Consider the following 26,048-nt stretch of genomic DNA (forward strand, 5'->3'; position numbering starts at 1 on the left):
CGCTCTCGCGGCGCCTTCGGCATTTTACTCAGATGCCCTCTTCCGCCCTTCTTCTTCGTCGTTCGTCTGCGATCCTGATTTCACCCTAATCTGCCAAGTCCCCTAAAATTGTCGCGCAAATATCTTCTTCCCCGCTTGAAGCTCTTCTTCCCTGCTTGAAGCTCTCATCCCCCGCTCCCTCATCCTCGTTCTGCACGAAACTCCTCCTTCCTCGCTCGAAATCGTCCCTCACTCTCTCTTCCTCCTCCTACGTGAAATTCTTGCTTTTAGAAGGCCATCTTTCACTCGAATCTCTCATCTGCTCCCTCATCCTCCTTGTGTGTGAAGTCCTTGTTGGTGAACGAAAGGCCCTCTTGTCTTTTTGGAGAGTTACAACATGAGTTCGTGGCTAGAATTGTATTGAATCGACAGACTTGCTTCTTTTTTGTTTATGAGCATGGAGACCGATTATAATTTCAGCTTTCATAATTAGTTCTTTCCTTCTTCCTTCTGCAATGAATCTGTACCTTATTTTTTATTCCGAGACAATATGAAAGCTTAGTTGTTAGATTTGTAAGTACATAAGAGTGTTTTTCTTAAAATCATAGATTGTGACTTTAATCAATATTACTATCTATGTGTGTGTGTGTGTGTGTGTATGTATGTGTGTGTGTGTGTATGTATGTGTGTGTATATATATTTATATATTAATTAGGATGTAATTCCTTCTTCCTTGACATATTTCTTAGTCTTGTTCTAAAATATGAGGACAAATTTTTATGCCTTTGGCGTGCTTTTCCAATGATTTTAGCATTTTCTCAATGGTTCTATACAGATCCTTGTATTGTTTCTATGTCATGTTTCATCATTCTTTTTTCATTTTGGGTACGGTGTGTTAGAATTTACATTTGGGGTCCATATACAAGCCCTTGAAAGGTTGCATGCTTTTATTTTTCTTATGATTACCACAAGAGGAGTATATAATTTCTTGATTGGAACTGTTATTAGAGGGTAGAGTAGCTAATTTTTGTTTCAGATGTGCCAAATTAGAGTGGATAAAAAATAGATCTCCCATTTACTTTGTCTAAGGAAAGAATTACATCCTAATTTGAATGGAAAGGAGTGTGTTCTGCCACAATTCGAGCCATGGCATGTGTGTCTTTTGCCATTGGCTTTAAAGTTATATGTGCATCTTATTCTGCAACTGCTATAAATGTATGACTTAGTAAATTTTGTGGATTCAAATTTTGTAAATTTTTTGTGGCTCAAAACTGAATTTATGTTTTAAAAAGATCAATTTCTCACTAAATTTACAATAATAAAGATTAACTTCACACAGAGAATTCTGCACTGAATCTCTAATGATATTGGAATGCAAAAGTAATTATATTATTGTTGGTTAAATAACCAAAATAGTATTTATCTTATATGCAGATTCGGTGTTATACATGTACATATATGCTAAATGGGTAGTATGTATGTAGATGACCCTTATTTATTTCTGAAGCATGCATTCCTCGTGTATAATTGTGCTAGCATCACTTTTGGATATGATATATGTTGATGTCTGTTTTAGTACAACAAGACTGTATACAGCTTCATGTTGCCTAGGACATTCGTCCGGACCATCTGGGACACGCCTCAAGCACATAACAAAAGATGTAATCAATAAAAAAAAAAAAAACATCTATTGGAAAGATAATTTACGAAATTTTGGTTTGTTTTAATGAATTGTGGTTTTCTCATTTTTCTTTACCACTTTCGGTATCCGCTGTTAAGTTAGTTGGACATCTGAGTTTTTGAACTGTTTCAAAGTGAAATTCTGCTTCAGAAGTATCAAATATGTTGCTGTTACAGTTATGTTTTAAACAGTTTTATCAAATAGAGGCAGTATAGTCATTTTTTTTCAGAAACAGCTGCCCCAAAGCTGTTTTCACACAGCTGCACCAAACAGACAGTCAAATTCCCCGCAACAGCTTTCTGGGGTAGCGCAGCTGTAGCTGAAAAACTGAGAAGCTACAACTGCACCAAACAAACCCTATAAGTGTAAAAATGAAAGTTTAAGCGTGAGACAGATAAATCCAAAAGATTTGGGTGCTATGTGTGTAATTTTTCCAATTTTTAAATATCAAAGAGATATATAATAAATATAATTAGAATTGATGTATGCTAGAAAATTTTCCGCAGTAGAGTGACAGATTATAATCTTACCATGACACAAATATTCAACACACACTCAAAAGAGAGAATAAAACTAGTAATCACACTTCAAGTTTTTACTTGCAAAACCCGTAAAGGGAAAACCCATGAGGCCTGACTTAGCTGAATAGTTCTACTATAAAAATATGATTACAGTTACAACAACTTGTCCCATAGAAGAGAAAAAATTACTAGACTTTTTAAGCTACAACGCCATGTACGGATGAGTTTGTTGTAGGAACGAATGGCGACTGATAATGATCAGCGATGATCAACAGGTGGTGGTCGGCGACGGTTAGCGGTTGACGGTGGTCGAAGACGGTCAGCGATGGTCAACGGTCGACGACGCATTTCAAGCTTCTAGAAGCCATAAGCTTGAGATGGGACAAGTCTTAAAAGATACACGCCGCCTGAGAGGATGCAAATCTAACAAGGCATAAGTCTAAAAAAAACAACATAAAAAAATATACAAAAAAAATACTTTATCATCATCTACAAATGCTACATAAGATAATTGAAATGTTATTGTTGAAATTTAAAATAATACGAAATACTTTGGAATCACTTAATTTCATTGATATGAACGGGGTTATAAATAACCCTTACAATAATCCTATAATAGGAAAATTAATAAAAAAAAGATATATCACTTGATATCTCCAATAATTAACTCATATTAATTATTAGGAGATAATATGAAATAATATAAAATAAGAAAACAAATAATTTCTAATATATGAAAAGAAAATATCTTCTTATATTAAGGAAAGAATTTATTCCTCATAACTTTCGATAGGAATAAATTGTTTCCTATAAAAAGTCATAACAGGAAATGCAATAAATCATGTAATTTAAATTAGATATTTCAACAGTTATAAAGACTAAAATATACTTCTACACAGGCTAGAACAAATCAGCTTATCTTCGAGGGGGGGCCGACATTGCCTCCTCGAAACTCCAGTAATTCTGCTTGCAGATCTTTGAATAGCTTAATGATGTCAAATTTTGAATGATCGTGAGCTAATTGGATTCTTCTCGTCGATGCACTTGATTTGATCATAAACTTGTCATATTTGGAATCGATTTGACTTTTCAATTAGCCACCACGAGCTTTCGAAAATGGTTCAATGATTTGATTTGGACTTGATTTGACTTGAATTGGACTAATTTGGTATCATTATATCCATCTCGTCAAGTTTTTAATTGATCTTTAAAAATCTATTACTCAATAAATTGTCTTGAGATTCATGTCACGCCTCGAGATACATATTGCATGATAAAATTTGTTGCACATCCAAAAGAGACAAAAGCATAAAATAATAAGGTGTATAAATTTTAAAATAATTCCAGCAAAATTATCACTTATTATAACTAGTTTCAAAATTCTAATTCAAAGAGTAATAGGAAAGACGAACCCTTAACTGTAATATATTAAATTTGTCCTTCGTAAAAGAAAAGTTTTTTTTTTTTCTGGTTAATACATTTAATTAAAAATACATTGATTTTTAAAAGAATTATTTAATGACTTAAAGAAATAACATTTAAATCAAAGTGGGCAATTAAATGCATAGCATTCAAAATTTTCATATTTATAAAATTAGCTCTCTTTCTTCATTTTTTTTAAATTCACACTCAAATATCAACATTCATAATAAAAACCCAACCAATGTTTATCATTTTACTCAAAATTCGAATGATTTGATCGTGACAAAAATACATGTGTGATCGTTTTTAAAAATAAGAATATTTCAATTGCCGTGCATGTAAAAGTTCGGCACAAATCATCCGTCGAGTAAACATTTTGTACCTCTTAATAATGAAAAAATATTACATCAGGACTCCGCACATAGAGTTATGTGCGGAGTCCAATGAAATCACGTCACCTGAGAAAAAAAAATAGGTCTAATAACACAGGGAAATATTCTCCCCGTGTTATTTAGGTATTATTGTATGTTATTCATGTGTTATTGTGTTATGAGAATATTCCTAGTGTTATCATAACACAATAACACATTAATAACACTTGAATAACATACAATAACACCTGAATAACACGAGGGGAAATATTTCCCTGTGTTACCGGGCTGATTTTTTTTTTCTATACGAGTGGTGTGATTTTATTGGACTTCGTACGTAACTCTACGTGCAGAGTCCTGATGTAATATTTTTTCCTTAATAAACTACTTATTAAACAAAAAATGAATTCCTGACATAAATGAAAAGGTGGTGGATAATTATGAAAGCGAGAATTTAAGAAAATGGATGAAAGAAAATGTTAGATTTGTAAATAACAATGTTTATAGTGCTGTATTCGTAATTGTCATAAATTCAATAAGCATATAAGATATATCAACTTTCGAGATTAACTTAAAAAGGTTTTCCAAAATCTGGTTGAAAATCGTAACAGTTTGTTAGTTGTTATTTTACATAACAGCCCAGCTCCCAGCTCCCAGATGGAGTCATCGTCCCCATCAACACCTACACTACGCCACACTGAGCTCAAATTTCAGAACCAACTTCCCAAAATCTGATCAAAGGATAGATTTTAGAGAACGAGCCTTCACCGGCTTCCTCCCTCGCCTCTTGATCACCCTCTTCTTCTTCTTCTTCTTGTAGATAACGTCACCACGGCTCTCCCCATCTTCTTCTTCTTCTTCTTCTTCTTGTTCTTCTACTGCTTCTTCTTCTTCTGCTTCTTCTTCGCCATTATCGCAAGCAACAGCATGGGTTTCATTATCAGTACTCTTTCCACCGCAGTCCTCATTCCAATCCGAACTTCCATTGACAGGACCTCTGCGCTTGCCCCACCAAGGTCCCAAAATGGAGTAATAGTAGTAGTAACTGGAAGCTGCTCCGCCGCAATCGACCGTCGCGGCAGATTTCTTCCGGTAATCGCTGGAGACATGGTCTTCAAATCGAGCCCTGTAGGAGCGCAGCTGGGTGAGATGGTAGGTGCAAAGCGAGTGCGGACTCTGCGCAGGGCGCTTGCAGTGCCATCCTTTACCATCCGTTTTCTTGCAGTTGATTACTGCGATTGAATCCATGGCTTCAGTTTCTTTCTCTCCTCTCTTCCTCCGCTGCACTTTATTATCCTGCTCCTCCTCCTCCTCTATCTTCTCTTTCTCCTTTTCTTTAGCTTCGGAGCTATTTTCGAATGCGCTCATCTGATCCTCATTCACGGATTCCAACTTTGCATCCTGTCAATCTCAATCAGTTACGACTCCATACATACGGATCCATCCACCGAAACGAAAGCAGGACGATTAGCCCTAAATATGCGATAAACCCGCTTGATTTAGCCGTAGCAGAACAATCTAGGGTTTGTGCTACCATACAGATTCTTTCAAAGATGTAACGGAAAAGTAAAGTAAACCCGGCGATCTCTTTTTTCCTTAGAAGAAATAGGGGGTTTAGAGGAAGAATGGATCTAACCCGTCGATGATGAGAAAAGCTGAGGTTGATCGAATAATCGATCCACGACGAACGGTTTAGCTCCCATAGCAGGGCCGCCGTGGATGAGACTGCTCCGGCAGAATCGGCCGGCATCGGAGGTGGCGTCGCTGTGCGATAATCGGCGGTGCAGCCGAGAAATTTCCCCGCCTTCCGTATCCTCATGGGGAAGATGGAGAGCACAGGAGGTGAGAGATTTGAGAGAATACAGGATGCAGGAGAGAAGCTGCTATAGCTTCTACATCACTTTTTCAGACTTTCAGTGCAATAAAATTTTTATTTATATATATAAGACTTAAAATCTTTAATTTCACTTTGAAAAAATTAAATATTGTATTTTTATGTATAAGGCTGTGAAAACAGCTCGTTCTTCGTGAATAGTTCGTGTTCGACTCGTTAATAAGCTTATTTTTGGCTCATTGATTTCGTTCGATAAGTTAACAAGCCGAACATTAACTAAGATGTGTTCGTTCGTGTTCGGCTCGTTTTGGCTCGAAATACTACTCATTAAGTTATATATACATATATATATATATATATAATAGTATTTTAAAAAAATCTAATTGGCTACAAGGCTACAAAGATTTATAATCAATTAAAATATTGATTAAGAAAATAAAATAAAAATTATTAAATTAGATTCAAATGATGTTTTAATGTAAATAATAATTTTTAAATCTTGTTCAAACTCTTATTGTCTTATGGCTACATGATCAGGGTAGTTAAAATGACTTTTTGTTCGTGAACAACCCGTGTTCGGCTCGTTAAGCAAACAAGCCGAACACGCTCGTTTACACCCCTATTTATGTAAAGATTTAAGACAGCAACGTAATCTATATATAAATATGGCTGCCTAATTTTTCCTTAAAAGGAAATGTATTTATGTACGTATCATAAAAGTTTTATGTATTTACATGTCTAATGCCAAAATTTTGATATTTTATGTCACAAATTTATGTTTGAGTGGTATGTATATAAATATGAATGTTTAGGTGTTAGAATAAAAATTTTGTTTATATATATATATATATATATATATTATGTAATAATGTAAGTGCCCTTAAAAAAATTAAGAGATCAAGTTTAGCCAACCTTTCTTTTTTTGTTTAATTAAAATTTTGAATGTTTTAAGTGTTTTAAAAGTTATGATAATAAAAATATCAAATAAGTAATTAGATATATAAAATAATTTTTTATTATTTTTTATATAATTTAAATAATATCTAGGAAAATTTACATTGAATTTAATTAAGAGTTGAATATTTAAATAATTACTATCAAATATATATTTATTACGCTCCCTTAAATCTTGATTACACTTCAAATTCGATAAAATAAATAAAAAATATATTTTCAAACAAAATGTCAGAATTGGAGTAATTCAAATTTGGCTCAAATTTGATTGAAAATGAATAAATTTGAAAAAGATAATATTTAACACTACTTTATTTATTTGCAAACCCTTCTTTTACGAATGACCTCAAACATAAGACCTTAATTATGGCCAGAACAAATCTATGAGAAGCAAGTATCTGAATAATTCACAATTTGAATCAATTTTTTTCTATTTCGACTTCAAGATTATTTAAACTTTAATTTCAACAAAGTTAAAGTCAAGAATAATGTTTTAATAAAATGCACATAATAAAATTAAAGATGTCTTGATACTGGAACATGAATGACATAAGTGTAGAAAATGAATATTGGGGGAGAACTCAAGCCAACCTTGTAGAAAATTGAGACAACTGAGGCAGGGACCACATTTGTCAAACTCAACGTTGGGAACTCACCTCAAAACTTTAATTAAGGGAGGATAACCTATCGTTAGAAAAATTGGTAGTAAATTTGAAGAATGAATCCAACACCTACACCCAAAGTTAATAGCCTCATTTGAAAACATGATAACCCTAATGTAGACAACCAACAATGAAAGAGCGCTCAAGTTGATCCTATAGGAAGTTGGAATAACTAGGATAATGGCCACCTTTAAGGAAAAAAAAAGTATTTGGAGGAATTTTTTATAAACTTAGGAAAGGAGTTACAAAATCATCCTGATGCGCTTAGAGACATGAAAAATCAAGTTGGGCAGTTAGTTAACCTATTAAGCAATGAACTGTAAGGGATGTCAGGGATAGTAGAGGGCCATAACATGAAATTTGAAGAGTTTATCCTCGAAAAGCATGCTGAGTTGGATGAATTTGGTTGGATAATGACTAAGGAAGAATGCACTCTTATTTTCAAGGCACCCCCATGGATTATGAGAGGAGATAGTTGAACCCATAATATCACCAGTAGGAGTACCCCAAAGGGAAAGAATTGGAAGATATCCTTGGGCATCCTTGGGCAAGAGAGTGACTCAGTAAGAATTAGATCCAAAACCTAATAAACATAGAAAAAGCTCAACCAAAAATTTAGAAGACCTTAAATTATCTTATAGGGACCCATTTCTTGCAATTTGTGAGGAAAACACTGATTTGACAATAGAAGAATAATTGAAATAATTTTGGATCAAGAAGGTACCCTTAGGAATGATCATCTGAATAAACCCCTCTGCATGCCCTTTGAAAGACTGTTATCCAACTGAGACAAATAAGTTGCAAGAAAAATTGAATTTTGAGGACTTAGTAAAAACTTCAGGATCAACAAAATATTGGGAAATTAATGAGAGACAGCTAAATTGAAATTTTAATCATAGAGGATGAATTTTTCGTCAGGCTGAGGACATTAAACTGAGAGCTATCTTGGAAGACAACTCAAGTGTTATCTGATGTGTTGAGTATTTTTACTTTATGTATTTGTTTTGAAATTCGCTTTAAAATTTGCTTTAAATGTTCATTTGGATTAATTTTAACTCGTCTTTCTACAGAGTATTTATTCTTAAATGATGGGGCAAGAGTCAAGAACCCTGATTTTTTGCTTCTGTTACATTTTTGTACCTCCTCTGATTTATGCATTGTTACATATTTCACATATTTGTATTCTGAGATTATTGTGACTACTCATGTATGTACCCTTTCATGCACTTACTTGTTGTACATATGTTTAATTTTATCTGCATGTTACATTTTTTATGGAAAAAAGCAAGTTCGGGGAGGGAGGAAATTATTTACCTTTTTTGAGTCCCAAGAGTAAATCACATAACTTAGTAAAAGATTAAAAGTTAATATGGTAACCCCTGCTAGAAATTTTGATTAACTCAATTTGCTTATCAAAAGTTCTTTTAGAATAGGATAAATGCCATTTAGGAAAGATTGTCCTCAATGTTTAATTAATAAGATTTCAAAACTTAACAACTTCTAATTGAACCAAAAAAAAATTTAGGATAACTAAAAAGATGTAATTAAAATATTGAGTAGCGATCAAAAGATATTTTAAGTCTTTTCAGTTTTTTGTTAGCCAGTTTAGTATTGTCCTAAATTTTAGCTCAAAGATAACATGAAGGGTGCCATTAAAGAATTAGTTTTTGAGACTTGTCCCTAAGGGAAACAAACATTCATCTTATTTAAAAAGAGAAAGGAAAAAAAATGTTTAATCATATATAGTAATTCTCAGGAGAAATAAACTAGAAAAAGAAAAGAAGAGAAAAGAAAAAAAAAGAGAGAAAAAGAAGAAAAGTAGAAAACCCTAAGAAGAAGCTTGAGGTTGGTACAAAAATTGAAAAGAAAACTTGGAAGGAGACTTAGGCATCATTTGGGGTGGCAGTACCATCGCGTTTCAAGATTTGAGAACACGGTCTGGTGTTTGGTTGTGGTATTCTCCATGTGTTTATGGATACGTAGGATCACGACCGCAATTTTGACCTTGCGGCCCGCATTCCTTCAAATGGTATGACCACTGAGCCCCTCAATTCCTCTCCTGATTCTGTGTCCTTCCCTTAGTTATGTGATCGATCTCTATGATCAAACCCCCTCACCTGACTCCCTATCGTCAGCCCTTCTCTTCTCCTTTCTCACTCGATGCTCTGGTTACTCTGTTAGTGCTCGTTCTCTCTTACTAGTGCCTCCCTCGCCCACCCTTCTCCTCTCCCTTCTCACTCAGTGCTCCAGTTACTGTAAGTGAATGTGTTTTGTTCCTTTGTGTAATCCCGCAGTTGTTGATAGATTTGTTTCTTACCTCATGCAATTTTAAGCTCTCTTTGTTGGAATTTTTTGGGAGATTATTTTCTTCAAGCTAGATATTTGGAATTTTTTGCGAGGTTTTTGCCTCTCCAATTCACATATTAGTCAAAGAAGATTTTTTTGCTTGTTTCAAATTGCTGCTTTCTTTTGTTATGGTGGTTGGACTTGTCACACTTGTTATGGTGTTGAGGTTGGTGCTAGTGTTGTGGGGTTTTAGTGTTGGTGACTGTGTAGTTCGTTGGTGAGCCAATGAAAGTTTCTTTAAGCTAGTTTATTGAAATTGCTGCTTTCTTTTGTTATGGTGGTTGGACATGTGACACTTGAATACTTGGAATTAATATGGTGTTGAGGTTGGTGCTAGTGATGTGGGGTTTTAGTGCTGGTGACTGTGTGGTTTGTTGGTGAGCCAATGAAGGTTTCTTTAGGCTGATCTGTTGGAATTGATGCTTTCTTTTGTTATGGTTGTTGGAATTTTGACGCTTGAATACTTGGAATTTATATGGTGTTGAGGTTGGTGTTGGTGTCGTGGGGTGTTGTTGTTGGTGCTGGTGTGCCTCTCTCTATTGTATGGTGTTGTTGTTGGTGTTGGTGTGGTTGTCTTTACTGTAGAATGTTGTTGTTGGTGCTAGTGTGGCTCTCTCCACTGTAGTGTGTATCTCTCTATTGTAGGGTGTTTGTGCTGGTGGTTGGGTGTTGGTGATGGTAATTGGGCTTGGGTGTGTCTGTCTCTCTCTACCGATTAGTGTCGGTGTTGTTGGTTGGGGATTGGTGATGGTGGTTTAACTTGGGTGTGTTTGTCTCTCTATTTACCAATTAGTGTTGGTGTTGGTTGTTGGGTGTTGGTGATGGTGGTTTGACTTGGTTGTGTGTGTCTCTCTTTATTGTTGGGTGTTGGTGTTGATGGTTGGGTTTTGGTGATAGTGGCTTGACTTGGGTTTTTTTTGTCTCTCTCAACTGATGGGTGTTGGTGTTGATGGTTGGGTGTTGGGGATGGTGGTTTGACTTGGGTGAGTGTGTCTCTCCGTACTTTTGGGTGATGGTGGTTTCTTGTTGTTTCTTCAAAATTTTAATTTCATGTTTCAGTTTGATTTATTTTATTTTAGGAGTTTGTTTTTCTTGGCACTATATTTTTATCATGTTCATTGTTATACTGTCATTATGAGTATCTTTCTTGATTTGTTTCGTTTATTAGTTTGAATATGATTAAGACCAAAGAAGTGGCTTCATCAGCAATGTGGGACAAGGAAGTGACATTCATATTTTGCAACCTATGTATTAAAGAGAATGAGTTTAAAAATAGACCAACCACATACTTTGACAAGGAAGGGTAGCAAAATATTGCGAAGAGGTTCAAAAAATTGAAAGAAAGGGAGTATGAAAGACTGAAATTCAAGAACAAGTGTGATCAGTTAAAAAAGGACAGAAAGTTATAGAAGAAACTTAAACGGGGATCCAAGGGATTGGGTTGGGATCCTATCAAACGGACCATTAATGCTTCAAAGCAATAATTGAATGAGAAGTTACAGGTAATACGCATACCTCTAAATGCTTGTATTTTCGTTCATCATCCATGTTATTCTGGTTTAACTAATATGCTTCCCCAAAAGTTGCAGGCAGTCCTGACCACAAAAAAAATTAAAGGTGAGTGGCATTGAGTCGAATCTAGAAGATAAGTTGGACCTAATGTTTATGGGGTTATCGCGACGGGTCTGCATTCGTTCAATCTAAGTGAGCAGGGGTTTGCAGACATACCAGATGACTTGGCAGCCGAGCAGGTTACCGGTTCAGTTGAAGGCCCGAGCATAAACTTAAGGGACATCTAGTCCACATGTCAATCAAAACGGTCCAGGGTGGAGAAAAAGAAAAATAAAAAAGGTGGTTTCATCAGAAGCTCAATAGAAAAGTTGATAGAATTATGTGCATCTTAGCCTGATCCTTCAACTGACACCGCCATAGATGACTTTATTGGAGTTTTACATACACATCCTGAAGTTTTGGCTGATACAATGTTCTATATAAACTTTGTTAAGTTTTTTGAGGACCTGAACCACAGACAGATTTTCATGAAACTGCGCCCCGACATACTAACTTCAATTTTTTTTTCTTTACTGTTTTGGATTAGTTTTTTGCTTCTGCAAATATTGAATAAATTACCAAGACAGTTATGTTACAAAAAACATTACTTAATAGATGCATAATAGTCATTTATCCACAAGCGGCTGTAAATCAGTTGTTTTCAAAATGCAAGCCAACTTATCCGGATAAGCTAGTGATCAATAGCTTATCAGGATAAGCGGTTTATCAGTAGATTATTCAATAAGCTGCACCTGCCCCAAACAGACCCTTAGTAGAGTTTAAGTGATAAAACTTTTGCATGACTCTTTAATGAAACTCATTTATTGTCATCTTTAAGAAAAAAGTTAAGTAGGATTAGATTGGTTGGTTCCATTGAATTTGCTTTAAAACATTTGAAGTTAGAGAAGATCTTTTAATTGTCACCAATTTAAGAACATTTAAGATTTCCTAAAGATAGAACTAAGGGAATTAAATAAAAGAACAAGTTATTAAACATTAAGAATAATTGATCCTAAAATGACACTTAAACACTTTTATTTGACTTTAATAAATAAGTTGAATAATCTAGAAACCTATATAAGTACCTATTATATTCTCGTGGGTCCCCACTAAGCTATAATATTATTTGAGGGCAAACAATGAGGTAAGTTTGGTTGCATTGACATAAGTCAATTTTCTGTGATTTTACCTATATATTATCATTCATTTTTTAGGCTATTTAATAGGTTATAAGTGTCAAACACGTAAAATACAGCCAAAACGTGTGAAATAGTGTTATTTGGCGTAATCACACCTGATCTGAGCATGTCCATGACTGATATATGTGTGACCATGCCTGATCTGGGCTTGACCACACCAGAACTAGTGTGACCACGCCATAACTAGTGTGACCACGCTAGTTTTGTGCGTGACTGATACACTTAAAATATATAATATTTTTATACACTTTTTATATCTATTTTTGAGATATTGTGCTTTAATGAAATGTATTTGTGTGTTTTTCTTTCAGGCACAATCAAATGCATTAAAAATGCTAAAAGGACTGAAAAAGGGTCAAATTTGGAGCAAAAATGGAAAAATGTGTAAAAATGAACTTGGGCGCCTAAGCGTTAAAGGAGCAGCACGTAAGTACCAGGTACCTCGCGCTTAAGTGTCAGAAGTAGTTATGAGATGAATTATTTAATTTAAACGGATTTTTGAAGAGGTGTTTGAAGCAACCCTTGGTAAAAATGTGGGAAATAGCCCAGGGACACTAAAATTCATTCAATTGACTTTTGAAGAAGCAACTTCTAGAAGATTCATGGAAATGAGACACTTTTTGAAGAGACACCAAGGCATCCCTTGGATTTATAAGAAAAAAACTTAGATTTTCTAAGAGATTGGCCCAACCGCCCATCAAATTTACAACCATCATTCATTTAAGTCGCCTCAACCGCTGCCGCTGGCCACTTTTCTTTTTATTTTGAGTGTTAGTTTGTAATGTGAGTGAAGGAAGAGAATTCAAAAGAACTTCAAGACATTTGGTGGAGAGAATTTGAGATAAGTGTTTATCTTTGTGACTACACTTGATTTTAATTTAGATTTCTTTTTTGTGTGCATGATTTCTACTTTTAAGCTCATGTGTGGTTGTGTTTTCTCCATGGATTCTAATTAATTTTATTTATCTTTTTACTTAAAATGATAAGTGATTAAGTGTTGAAAAGAAGTTGTGTTAAGTATTAGGCTTCAATGTTGGAAGAAGTTGTGATGATTTGAAACCTTGCACTTCATGTACTTCTTGATTTAACCAATTAAAATGTTAATACTTGTTATGAGAACATGTAAGATCCGAGATATTATTGTCTCAGTCAACAAATGATTAGAATCATGTATTGATTTCATGGATGAGAATGTAGTTCATAGGGTTAAGTGAAAATAAATAGGGAAATAAACTTTTCAATGGTGTAGAATTAGAGGACTTTGGGGTTGAGTGAAAATAAATAGGGAAATAAACTTTTCAAGGGTGTAGAATTAGAGGACTTTAGAGTGATAAGCTAAAGCTCCTAATTTGATTTATAGTTTTAGGTTTTGATACAAGATGTTAGTCCCCAGGTGGAGGGAGAAGAGAGAACTCTAGAGTGAGAGCTAGTATCTTCCCTGCCTAGCTGGTCTTCAAGAATATTCAAACTATAGATTAACCAATGTTTTTTATAACATCTCTAGTAAGGGTAAAGAATATTATTGTTCCTATTTAGCACAACACATTTAGAATAATTTCATAACAGAATTTCTCTACTCATTACTCATTCATGATAAGAAAAAAAATATTTTATTTATATCGTCTACATCTTACAAGTATTTAATTAAGTTAATTAGTTGCTTACTTTATTTTCATAAACAAAAAAATACAAAAAAAATTGAATTTGCATTCCTAATTTAACATTTTAAGTTTAAGTAAGAATATTTTGCTAAGTAGATTTTTGTTATCTAAAATTTCTAAATTCCTAAAATGCATATAGTCATTTTCTGTGTGGGATCGATATTCAGGGCTTAATAAAAAAAACCCTATATTACTTGATAACGATACATATACTTGCGTAGTATCCCATACTTAAAATTATAATTGTATTCTTATTTATTTCATAGTGGAAATCTTACCTAGCTTTTACTTTGTATCAAGTTTTTGACTTTGTTGTAAATTAAGAATAACTATTAAGAAAATTAAGCATATAATTGCATACATCACATTTTACATATATATACAAAAAATCGGAATCAAGTTTTTGGCATTGTTGTTGGAGAATATAGGAAAAATACATAAAATAATAAAAATTTTCAAAAGAAATTTTTAGAAAGCAAAATTTCTTTTTTTACAAAGTCTTATTTAAACTTTAAGATTTATTTTAGGAATATTATAGTGTTGTTTTTATATAAAGTTCATGTTTGTGTGTTTCTATTTTTATTTTATTTTTATGTGTTTTATAGTAATATATGCGTAGTTTAGGTTCCACAGGACTTGTGTCTTACGATTCTAAATTAGAAAGAACTATTAAAAATATTAAAAAATTAAAAATTACTGAAAATTTTCAAGAAATGACAAATCAAAATAATCAAAATGTTGAAGAATTTAGACCTTTAAGAGATTATGCAAACTTAAATTTAGACCTTTAAGAGATTATGCAAACCCTACAGTGGATGAACTTCATTGTACTATTAAAAAACTCGTTGTATTGACTAAATCATTTAAGCTTAAATCTGTTATTATCCAAATGATATCAAATAATCAGTTTGGGGGAGCACCAACTGAAGATCCAAATTTACATCTTGACAATTTTCTAGAATTTTGTGCTACATTTAAATATGATGATGCTATAAGACTTAGATTATTTCCTTTCTCACTGAGGGATAAAGTTAAGATATGGTTACATTCATTATCACCTGGATCTATCAGAACTTGGAGAGATTTAGCACAGAAATTCCTTACTAAATTGTTTCCATCATTAAAAACTGTGAAGCTTAGAAATGATATTACATTTTTTTGTCAGTTTGAAGGGGAATCTATTTATGAAGAATGAGAATCATTTAAAGAACTATTAAGAAAGTGTCCGCACCATGATATACCATATTGGTTAATAATTTAAACTTTTTATAATGAAATAGCTGGATCTCTTAGATTTATCATCGATGCGCTGCTGGTGGTTCATTGATGTCAAAACCATTTCATGACGCTTATGCTTTAATTGAAGAAAATGCTACAAATAATTTTCAATGGCCTTATGAAAGGGTAAATCTTAAGAAAGTAGTAAATAGTCATGAAACTAACGCTTTTGTCATGCTAGCAAATTAAGTTGCAGCAATTTCAAGGAAGTTAGACCAATTTGAAATGAATTTTTATCAACCAATTCCCATGATTGAAGAGAATTCATTAAACCAAATGGTAGATTCTCAAGCATCATTAGAGACTTTGTATGTCATAAACAATAAGCAGAATAACCCATATTCAAACTATTATAACCCAGTTGGAAGAATGATACACCTAAAATATATCGTATTTTTAGACACATTTTTATACCTATTTTTGAGATATTGTGTTTTAATGGAAGATATTGTGTTTTTCTTTCAGGTACAAGTAAAAATGTGAAAAATGCTAAGAGGAGTGAAAAAGGATCAAATTTGGAGCAAAAATGTGAAAATGGTGCAAAAGTGTTTTGGCGTTTAAGCGCCGGTGAAACAGAGAAGACCACGCCTAAGCGCCAGAGGCAGCTATGTGACGGTTTAATTCATTTTATCAAATTTTGAAGGAACATTTGAGGCACCTATTAGCTAAAGAGGGTGGTTATGACCACTATAAATGAAATTATCATTAAAGGACTTGTGGAAGGAGACATCCTTTGGAGAATACATCAAATTAGGACACATTTTGAAGAATTATCAAGACACCTATTGGAGATTTATAAAAGAAGGAAGTTTAGAATTTTTTAAGTGTGCTTGAAAGTTCTGAAAGGAGTTTTGAGAGATAATTTTGGAGAAATTTTCAGGCACCACAAATTTATTTTATCCTTTTTGTTTTTAGTTTTATTTTGAGAGTTAAAAGTGTTGTAAAAGAGAAAAGATTCAAAGGAACTTCAAGAGTTTGGTGGAGGATTTAAAATAAGTTTTTATCTTTTGTTTTTAAACTACTTTTGGTTTTAATCGAGACTTTTGGTTGGTTTGACAATGATTTTTACTTTTAAACTAAAGTGTGGTTTTATTTTCTCCATGGATTCTAAGTAGTTTTCTTTATCTTTCTCCTTAAAATGATAAGTAATTAAAGTGTCGGATGGAAGTTGTGGAGAGTATTGATATTTAATGTTGGAAGAAGTTGTGATTAATTAAATTCACGTACTTCATTTACTTCTTGATCTGACATATCTAGATGTTAAAATTTGTTGTGATAACATGTAAGAACCGGGTTGGTATTGTCTCAGTCGACAATTGAGCTTAAATGAAGTATGCAAATTGTGTTGTGTCAAATATGAGCAATAATATTCTTTACCCTTACTAGAGATGCTATAAAGAACATTGGCTAATTTAAAGTTTGAATATTAACATTGGCTAATTTAAAGTTTGAATAGTTCTGAAAACCGGCTAGGCAGGGAAGATACCAATATGAAGTGAAACATTGGTGTCGTTGCTGAAAACATTGGCTAGGCAGGGAACATTGGCTAATTTAAAGTTTGAATAGTTCTAAAGTTTTGAATAGTTCAAGTTTTTTGTGTCGTTGCTGAGGAATTAAATCTTCTAGCAGTAATATTAAATACTTGTATTTATAAGCATATATAAAGTCGTTGCAATGTGCTTAGTGAACAGAAGAGAATTTATTGGACTAAAAATTAACAATAGTTATCAAATATTTTATTTTAAATAAATTAAATACTCCAGATAGTAATTAAATAATAGTTAATTAATTTTTTACTTAAATTAGATAAATTTTTTTAGGGATTATTCTTAATGAGCTTAGAGTCTTCTCTGATTTTTCCAGGGTCATGGGGCACTTATGTGATCAAAAGCCATAAATTTAAAGATATTTAACATCATTTTAATTCAAAAAATTATAAAAAAAAAATAAAGGTCCGAAAAATATAAAATCATATTTGGTAGGTCTACTGTAGTCCAAGGACCTAAGGAAAAATAAAAGTCAGATTACAAAAACTTTCAAATTATTTTTCTTATTTAAAATTAATAAAAATTACTAAAGATTAGATAATATAAAATAGTTCAAATAAAAACCAAAATGGTTGATATTATGGATAATCACATTAGAAGGCCTCTGTAAAATTTGAGAGTTAGAAAAATTATTTTTAATATAAAAATATATTTTCTAAGTAAATGATAATTTTGGGTTAAAATAATTATAACAAATAAAAAAAATCAGAAAATTATTAAAACTATTTTGGAGTGATTCTTGAAACCACGGGACTTAAGTAAATTAAAATTGAAGCTAAAATAAGAAAAGTTTATCCTTAAGCTATTTTTTAATTTTTAAAATAATCAAAAATATTAAAAACATACAAAAAATATGAAAATGCTCTAAATTATCCTAACCACAGAGAATAACTTAAAGATGTATTCGTAAATTTTCAAAGGTGTAAAAAGGTATTTTTAGTAATTAAATATATTTTTCTTAATTTGTAAATAAAATAATTATAAAAAATAAAATAAAAATCACAAAAATATGAAATTCTCTGAGTTCCTTAAAGTTAGAAAAACTTAAAATATAATTAAAAAATGCACAAAAATCATTCTAAGTGGTCCTCTGACGTAAGTGAACCTCCATAATTTTCCTACGGACAAAAGGTATATCTTAGTTAGTTAAATTAATTGCCATTGAGAATTTTTAATTAAGACTAAAATAATTATTAAAAATTAAATAAAAATCACAAAAATATAAATTTTCTTCTAATATTTGAATTAACCCATGAGTAGGGTAACAACAAGGTTTCAAAGTCATTTAAGTTAAATTAAGAGAATTATGAAGTGAAAACCCTTAGGGGCAAAATAATAATTTTGGAATTTCATACCTTAATTAATATTTAGGTTAAAACAGAGGGAAAATGGGTGATGTTGATCATAATTAGCTCTCTAAAATGATTGAAATATAAAGGGTTAACTTGTAGAAACCGATCCATGTTACTTTATATGAAAGGGTAAAAGTGTAATTTTCCAAATTATTGTGGTTTGGAAGTTAATTAAGTTGTAATTAAGTTGGATGATTTTATGTAAAGGGCTTGATCTAGAAAGATGATAATTCATTAATTTGAAGTCATGAATCAATGGTTAAATGATAAGACAATCTTTGATAAAAATTAAGTTCGTCTTATTCAACATTTTTTTCTTTTTTTAAAAAAAAATTGCAAATCTGCCTATGAAGACTTAAGAGCTTAGTAGTGAACTAAACTTGATCTAAAATCACTTAATAAGATTTAGAAAGGAAAAATGCAATCAATTACGACCTACATAAACACTATAAGCTCAATTTCAATCAAAGAGGTAAGGTTTCCTCAATAGCTTAGCTTGCCCTTTAGGGCGTCCACCCACATAATTTCTAAATGAAACATTAAATGAATGACTAGTTGCCCCAATCATTGGTTAATTAAAATATTAAATTTCATCGAGCATAACTTAAATCACCACAACTAAACCCTAATTTAACTAGGAATGATCAATTTAATAATATAATAAGATCAAATGAACTCAAAATTAGCCCGAAAATTCTAGAGTTGTTTAGGGCCATGCCCTGAGCATCTTTTGTAAGATTCGAGATATTTTGGAGGACGTCTAAACTTGTTATAATTTGTTGAAGAAAATCATCCATAAGACCTTAGGGACCCACCAAGATATGATTTGGGACCAGTTAACACACCATTCTAATAAAATACCCTGCACTTCTTATCTTATATTTATAACCCAATGCCCAATGATTTGAGTCTTGGATAAGGTATTTAAATCCTTATGAACAAATGGGAATATTTTGTCACATATGAATCACCATACTTATGTAAGTCGGAGGTTTAGGTAGCGAGGGCGATGATGACATTGTTTATGTGTGTTAAACGAAGGATATTAAGTGGGATTCGAAATAATACCTCCTACCTCAAGGATTCTTAATAATAAGAGAGGATGAGACTGATGATATTATTCACCAGCTTTGGTAAGAGTTGCCCCTGATACTCTTAGGTTGCCGGTAGTCCTAGCCTTATTAGAGTAATTAGCCTGTGGACTATGTTATTTTGCAAGAAAAATACCTATAATATAAAAAAAACAAAAATCCCTTTTTTATGACGTGATTACTTTTGCTTGCCAAAGTAAATTCTACGTGCATGAAAAATTATGGAATTTTGATGAAAATTTATAGATGTCCGCATGTTAATCACTTGGATCGAGGTTAAAAATTGCCCCTCCTCTGCTTGTCGGGTCGGTAGCTTTTATCCGTAGTTGGAATTATGAAGCACAAAGTCCAGCTCTGAGCTCTGAGCCCCCACCTTTACTAAATTCTTACACTCAATCCCGGTCTTTTATATGTGATTTCAGATTTTGCCTTACTTACTCTTGTTTTCTACGACTAGTTTGGGTTTCTTTATATCGGATTTTATTGTAATTTATTTAAATTTCTTGTAAATATACTATGTCTATGATCATAACCATATAACAGCAGCAACAACATCAGGTACACATTTACAGTTTATATATTGCATTTTTACTGCTTTACTTTGTTGTCATTTTATTACATTATGAACATTTTATTATAACTGCAAGAATAAGAACACAAAAACAACACCTTCAAAATAAAATAATACACTTTCAAAACCTAAAAACGAACCTAATTCACCCTTTTGAATTTTTGAGGATTTCTCAGATGAGATAACTTACGGTTACTAACAAGAATTCTTCGTTCTAGATGCACTTAACGCCCCGTTTAGGCTAAGTAAATTCAAAATAAAATAGTGATGTCGAGATGATGGAACTATGGGATCTTGACTCGTGATGCTTAATTTCAATTAAAAATCCCCTAAAACATTCTAATAATAAAATCTAACAACAACAAAATAAACCTTAAACCTTGGAGCTACTACTACAACAAAAAGCTTGGAGCAGACTTTATGGCCAGCATAATGAGGTCACAACGCATAGAAGAACATATTTGAGAGAGCAAACAAGGTCTTCATCAATTAAACTTTTCCTAGTCTAAACAACAAGCCATAGGATTTCGAGGTTGTCTCCCTAGTGCGATATAAATCCTCACCTTATATTTAGGTTTTTGCACAATTATGTTGTGCAATATTAGTCAACTTTTAGGATTCTGAGGTTATCGCTCAGTATTACGTAAACCCTCATATCTTTCATGTTACTTGCATGATCAGATATCGTGCAGTTGTAAGCCCTAAGTAATAAAAATGATAGGATGAAATATTAAATAATATCACCTTCAAATTGAAACCAAACCATAGGATAGTTTGGGAAGTCACCGAGGTTCTCATCGAGATTTGTGACATCCCCTACTCTTTCTTTCCTTTGGATTCTCAGAATAATTGCTCCTGTTTGATCCAGTTCCATTTGATTTTTCTAAGTTCATCCTTGAAAACTTAACTTTGAAATCTTGAAGACAAATATCTCTGATCATTATCGAGAATTTTCTTAAGTGACTTCAGTCATTTAAGATGTAATTAAATATAGATGCTTACCTCTATAGGGAACTAAAGAACTCAAGTAATATAAATTCTATCTAATCTTTATATTATATAGGAAAACTTGTCGCCCAACATATAAAAATGTTCTCAGACCAAACGGATGTCATAAATTCTTTAGTTTATGTAATCGAGCACCGCTAACAATAAATGTGTTCATTCCATGGGATAGGTGCATTGCTTATGGTGTGATGCTCGGTTATCTAAATTATTAAATATTTGAGGTCTTTTGGTCTCATTTTCAAAATCAAAATACTACTTTCAAAAATCAAAATTATATGTAAATTAAATATTATTTTCAAAATAAATTATAAAAGTGATCGTCAACCACTACTACATCGAGGCTAATGGGGTATGTAGCTTATATCAGGCTTGCTGCTTCGACCAGGTATGTTACTCTAATCAGGCCTACTACTTAGATAAGGCCTGCTGCCCCTTTCATAAATCCTACTCCTACCATTCCAACTATTCCCAGGCATTCGGTCCCAAGCAGGGTGTCATGGCCACCACCCACTTTTGATGAGTCGGATCCCTCCGCTCTCACCCTATTGAGGGATGAAACCTCCGGGCGGTTATACATTGAGCCAGAGGCAGATTTGTGAGTAAGGTGAAGTTATAATAATTTGAACTACTTTTTGCTATATTTTATAAATTATATTTATATTTTAGGTTTTATACCTCCATGCAGCCCATCATGCTTCGTATCTCACATGAAGAAGATTTTGATCACAATCAGGAATATGTAGTTTAGGGAGTTCAGAGTAAAATCATTTAATTTGAATTTGAATTTTAATTTTAATTTATTTTTTATATATAAATTGTATTTAATATTTATTTTACAGAGATCATTTTACTGGCTACTTGAGCATCATCAACAGTTTAGTAAAATTTTGATGATAGAGGTGGCCATCAGTTGCGTGATATGTTTACTACGTCATATGAAGGTTGAGCAACCTATTTAGATAGGCAAGAAAATATGGGCGACATTGACTACAGCCTAAAGCACTGCGAAGTATCAGAGGAAGAGGTAGACGTCCCAACATGACCGAGGAGCTAATGGAGGCAGGTCGAGCATCACATTATATATTAAAGGTTCAATACCACACACCAAAAATCAAAGAAAGTTGGTAATACTCACTCAATACAAGAAAATTCATTAAATCAATTATTCATTATTTACTCTTTTTAAATGTTAGCAAATTTAGGAGCTAGAATAGGAACTCATCATTGTTGAGTTATATGCAAAGACCTATCAGCACCCGGGAACCAAACAGAGGGTCTCTGACATAGCTTGGCGTTATTTACAATTTTAATGTAAATGTTAATTATTCTTTGGTTTTACTTATGTAGTAGGACTTCGAACACATTAGAGACACCTAGAGCTAGAGCCAAAGTTTGACAGTTGTTGGCAGTTGCAGTAGTCAGTCATCTCTGAGTAGTATGACTATGAGATCTTGAAGCAAGCTACTTGGAAGAACAATTTGGAGGGGCGGCGGTCGGTGCTTAGAATTTTGTATACGAGGTCAAGCACTCCCAATCAGCTCAGAGACAGGGGACATTATCGATCATGATTAACTTCTCAGGCGTGTCACCGCATTTACTGGGGAGCTCAATGCCAAGGATTAGAGATACAAAGGCTCGAGGACACTATTGAGCGATTGTATTAAGATGACCATGATGATGAGCAGGATGGCCATGATGATGATGCCTTGTTGGGGTTTTATATTTTATTTTTTTATTTTATATTTGGGCATGCCATTCTTTAAATCTATTCTTCATTTACATCTTAGGAATATAGGTTTTTGGTGGATTATAACCAGTTTTATGTGTGATGTATGATGTTTTTATTTATTATCGTCGTTGCTATAAATTTGCTAAATCCGTTGTGAACTATAGTTGATGTTGGTGATGAATATATGTGGAAATTAGGTGTAAAAAATTTGATTGGTTTGCTATATATTTTTTAAAATTTAGTTCAGGTTTGCGTTCAATTTTCAGATGAAACAGTGTCTGACATCATCCGATGTTAATTATAATGTTAACATATATGCTACCATTAAATTCTGTCGTAAACATTTCTACAATAGAATATTTTGACACAGACTTAAAATTGTGTCAGAATGCTCAGACACAATACTAACCGTTAAGTATTATGTCGGAGAACATTTATCGCAAAGCCCCATAAACCTTAGCTGCGAAATTTTTTCGATGCCAATACCTTTGCAGCCTGCAGATTTGCGTCAAAATTACCATCACCATAAATTCACCGGTAACAGAGCTTAGTGTCGAAGTTTGGACCTTTTACTGGTGGAATTTTTCGCTGCTACTTACTATTTTTCTTGTAGTGCATGAACCAGTATCATTGAGATATAAGTCCTCAATTTAAAAAAAAAAAATGAGCAACTTAAACTAAACTAAAAATTAATCTAATCAATCACTAAAATATAAAGCTAACTCATAGGATAATTGGATGCAACGCCGAACCTCTCAGTATACAGTGCTTACTACTTTTCTTCTTTTGTTCTCCGACAAGAACTATTCAAAATTTGATCACTCCTTATTGATATTCCCAATTAACAAAATTTATCCAAATTTCGAAAGTAAAAAATATTAGCCCTTATTTTAATTGAGAGTTTTTCTATGAGGCTACTTCTTTTAGGATGTAATTAATTATAGGGGTTCGACTCTATAAAGAGCATGTACCAATAATAAAATAAACCATGTTCTACCCAAATGTCATAAGGAAAAAACTCTTTCAACGTAAACCCTAAGTCTTAAAATCATTATTTTGTGATTAGATCCATTATTGTCCTTTTGAAATGATATACTACTCCTCATATCATATCTAATCACAAAATAAAAAATTTTTAACTCTTACATAGTTCACATCTTTCTCCCTCCTCAGTAAAACAATATGTTTATTTATTTATTTTTTTAATATTCACTAAGATCAAAAGTGTGTTTGCAGTAAAAAGTGTTGAATAGATACTCCATGCTGATAAAATTGCAGGCTCAAACTCATCAAAGCGACCAATAGAGTAAATACTAAATAATAAACAACTAGAACATAAGAATTGAAAATAAATTTTAAATATTATAAATTATATTTCTCTTATTACTAGTTTTACATTTAGTAGGTTGAGTATATACGATTGTAGGATATGTAGAGTTGCGCGACACTATTGAAGAAAAGGATTTTGAGTGGACATTTTGAAAAGTCAAAATTTGATATGATGAGTCATGCAGCAATAAGAAAGAAGAAAAGAAGAACATATAGGACAAGGCATATGTTGTGTGGTAATTTGTTTTTCTAACTATAGATCTGTGATGATCGATGGGCTGGTGAATACATAGATGCTATGATGATTGGTTGAATCACTATGGCACAAAATGAGATGCAGAAGTTAAGGCACCAAAAACAAAGAGGGAAGTATCCAAGATTCAATATAATGTTCCTCTACTCTCACATAGAATATCATGAACCTTAATTTCCATCTCCTCATCCTGCTCACACATGAACCCACAATCATAAAATTATTCTCTTCCAACAAAAGAGCTATTTTTCACAATCTCAAAAATCTCACCTTTCAAAATATAGTTATAACTTATAACTTATGCCCCTTTAATCAACATATTTCTCAATAATGATTTAGATAATGACCATCTTCACATAGTCCATCCCTAGCTATCGAACTCCTTATACTTCCATGAGATACTCCCAACCCTAGCAAGATGGTGAAACTAAGCATATATACATTCCGCCCACCCTATCCCTAATTGCGTATCGTCAAAAACTTTAAAAAAACCATTTTTAAAATGCCCCATAACTCCCCAATAAATCCCCAAAAGTTTGTTCAAAAATACCCCCACCCGAAATGCAGAAATGAAGCGAAAAGATAACCCAAATCAGTAGCTCAGTTCCCATCCCTAACCTTCGAGTTTAATGGCAGAAAACTTCTAGGGTTTCCCAAAAACTAACAGCAAAACGCATACAGTATCTATTCAGATTAAAAGATGCAGGGAAGCGGGAGCAGTAATCAGATCTCGGAACAAGTTCGATAAATGAGGGGTTTTCAAAACCCTAACAATCCTAGAGACCGGAAAGTAGCAGGCGCCGCAATTACAGTCGAGAAGAAGACTGAAGAAAACCCTAGGTATAAAAAGACAAGCTTTTTCAAAAGAAGTATGAATGCGAAAAGGTAGGGTTAAGATATTCAGGGGAGGATGGGGGAGGTAGGGATCTGACCTGGGAGTCCGTGCATTGGGGACTTTCAATGGCATCCCACGGGGAGAGATTAAGCCGGCACTGCAGCTCGCCGGAGTAAGATTCCGCCGACTGTACGCACGGCGGCTCCGGCGGCCAACCATACTGATCGAATGCTGATAATTGCAGAGAAGATGAAGCAGGGAATGAAGAACCTGACGACCATCCTAGGAGCTTTGCAGCCTGCTTCCGTATCCTCATCAAAAACAGAGGACTTGAATCAGTGAAGCGGGGTAGATGGGAGGAAGATGATGGGGGAGGAGGTTGGGTGAAGAAGAGAAAAGGGTTACAGATCTTGCTGTGGAAGAGTGAAGTGGGGAGAAGACAAGAGGAGGCCGAGGGTTTCCGGGTTTTCGCTGCTCTTTTTACAGCTATAATTTTAGTTTAGTTTGTATGTTTACTTTTATACCCCTTTCATGTTCAGAGAATTACTTATTTGCCATGAGAGAGAGAGTAGTAAGTAAGTTTTGTCGACATGAAATCGGCTAGAATGGATTGAGTACAGCTCAACTCGTGACTCGTTTCATTCGATTTCGAGTTAGCTCGGCTCGATATGGAATTCAGCTTGATCTGGCTTGAAATGACCTGATCTAACTCCCAATTAAAACGAGCTTGAAATTGGACGAATATTGATTTGTGTCTTCTTATATGTATAATTTTTATAAATGAAAAAATATTTTAAATCAGTATCAAGTCAATTCAAGTCGATCCGCTAGTCTCATAGCTCGACTTGCTTATTCCGATCTTACCGTGCAGTCT

General features: G+C 33.3%; 1 protein-coding gene across 1 annotated transcript; it reads right to left on the bottom strand.

Moving 5' to 3' along the window:
• Positions 1-4,464: 4,464 nt before the first annotated feature.
• LOC110032053 lies at positions 4,465-25,615 on the bottom strand. The gene is made up of 2 exons (XM_020735564.1): positions 25,272-25,615; positions 4,465-5,375 (listed from the first exon to the last, which is right to left on the bottom strand). Exons 1-2 carry the CDS (start codon positions 25,488-25,490, stop codon positions 4,710-4,712), a joined length of 885 nt encoding a protein of 294 aa, XP_020591223.1. The 5' UTR covers positions 25,491-25,615; the 3' UTR covers positions 4,465-4,709.
• Between the last annotated feature and the right edge of the window lie 433 nt (positions 25,616-26,048).

This window comes from Phalaenopsis equestris, unplaced genomic scaffold (assembly GCF_001263595.1).
Source record: "Phalaenopsis equestris unplaced genomic scaffold, ASM126359v1 Scaffold000877, whole genome shotgun sequence".
Lineage (NCBI taxonomy): Eukaryota > Viridiplantae > Streptophyta > Magnoliopsida > Asparagales > Orchidaceae > Phalaenopsis > Phalaenopsis equestris.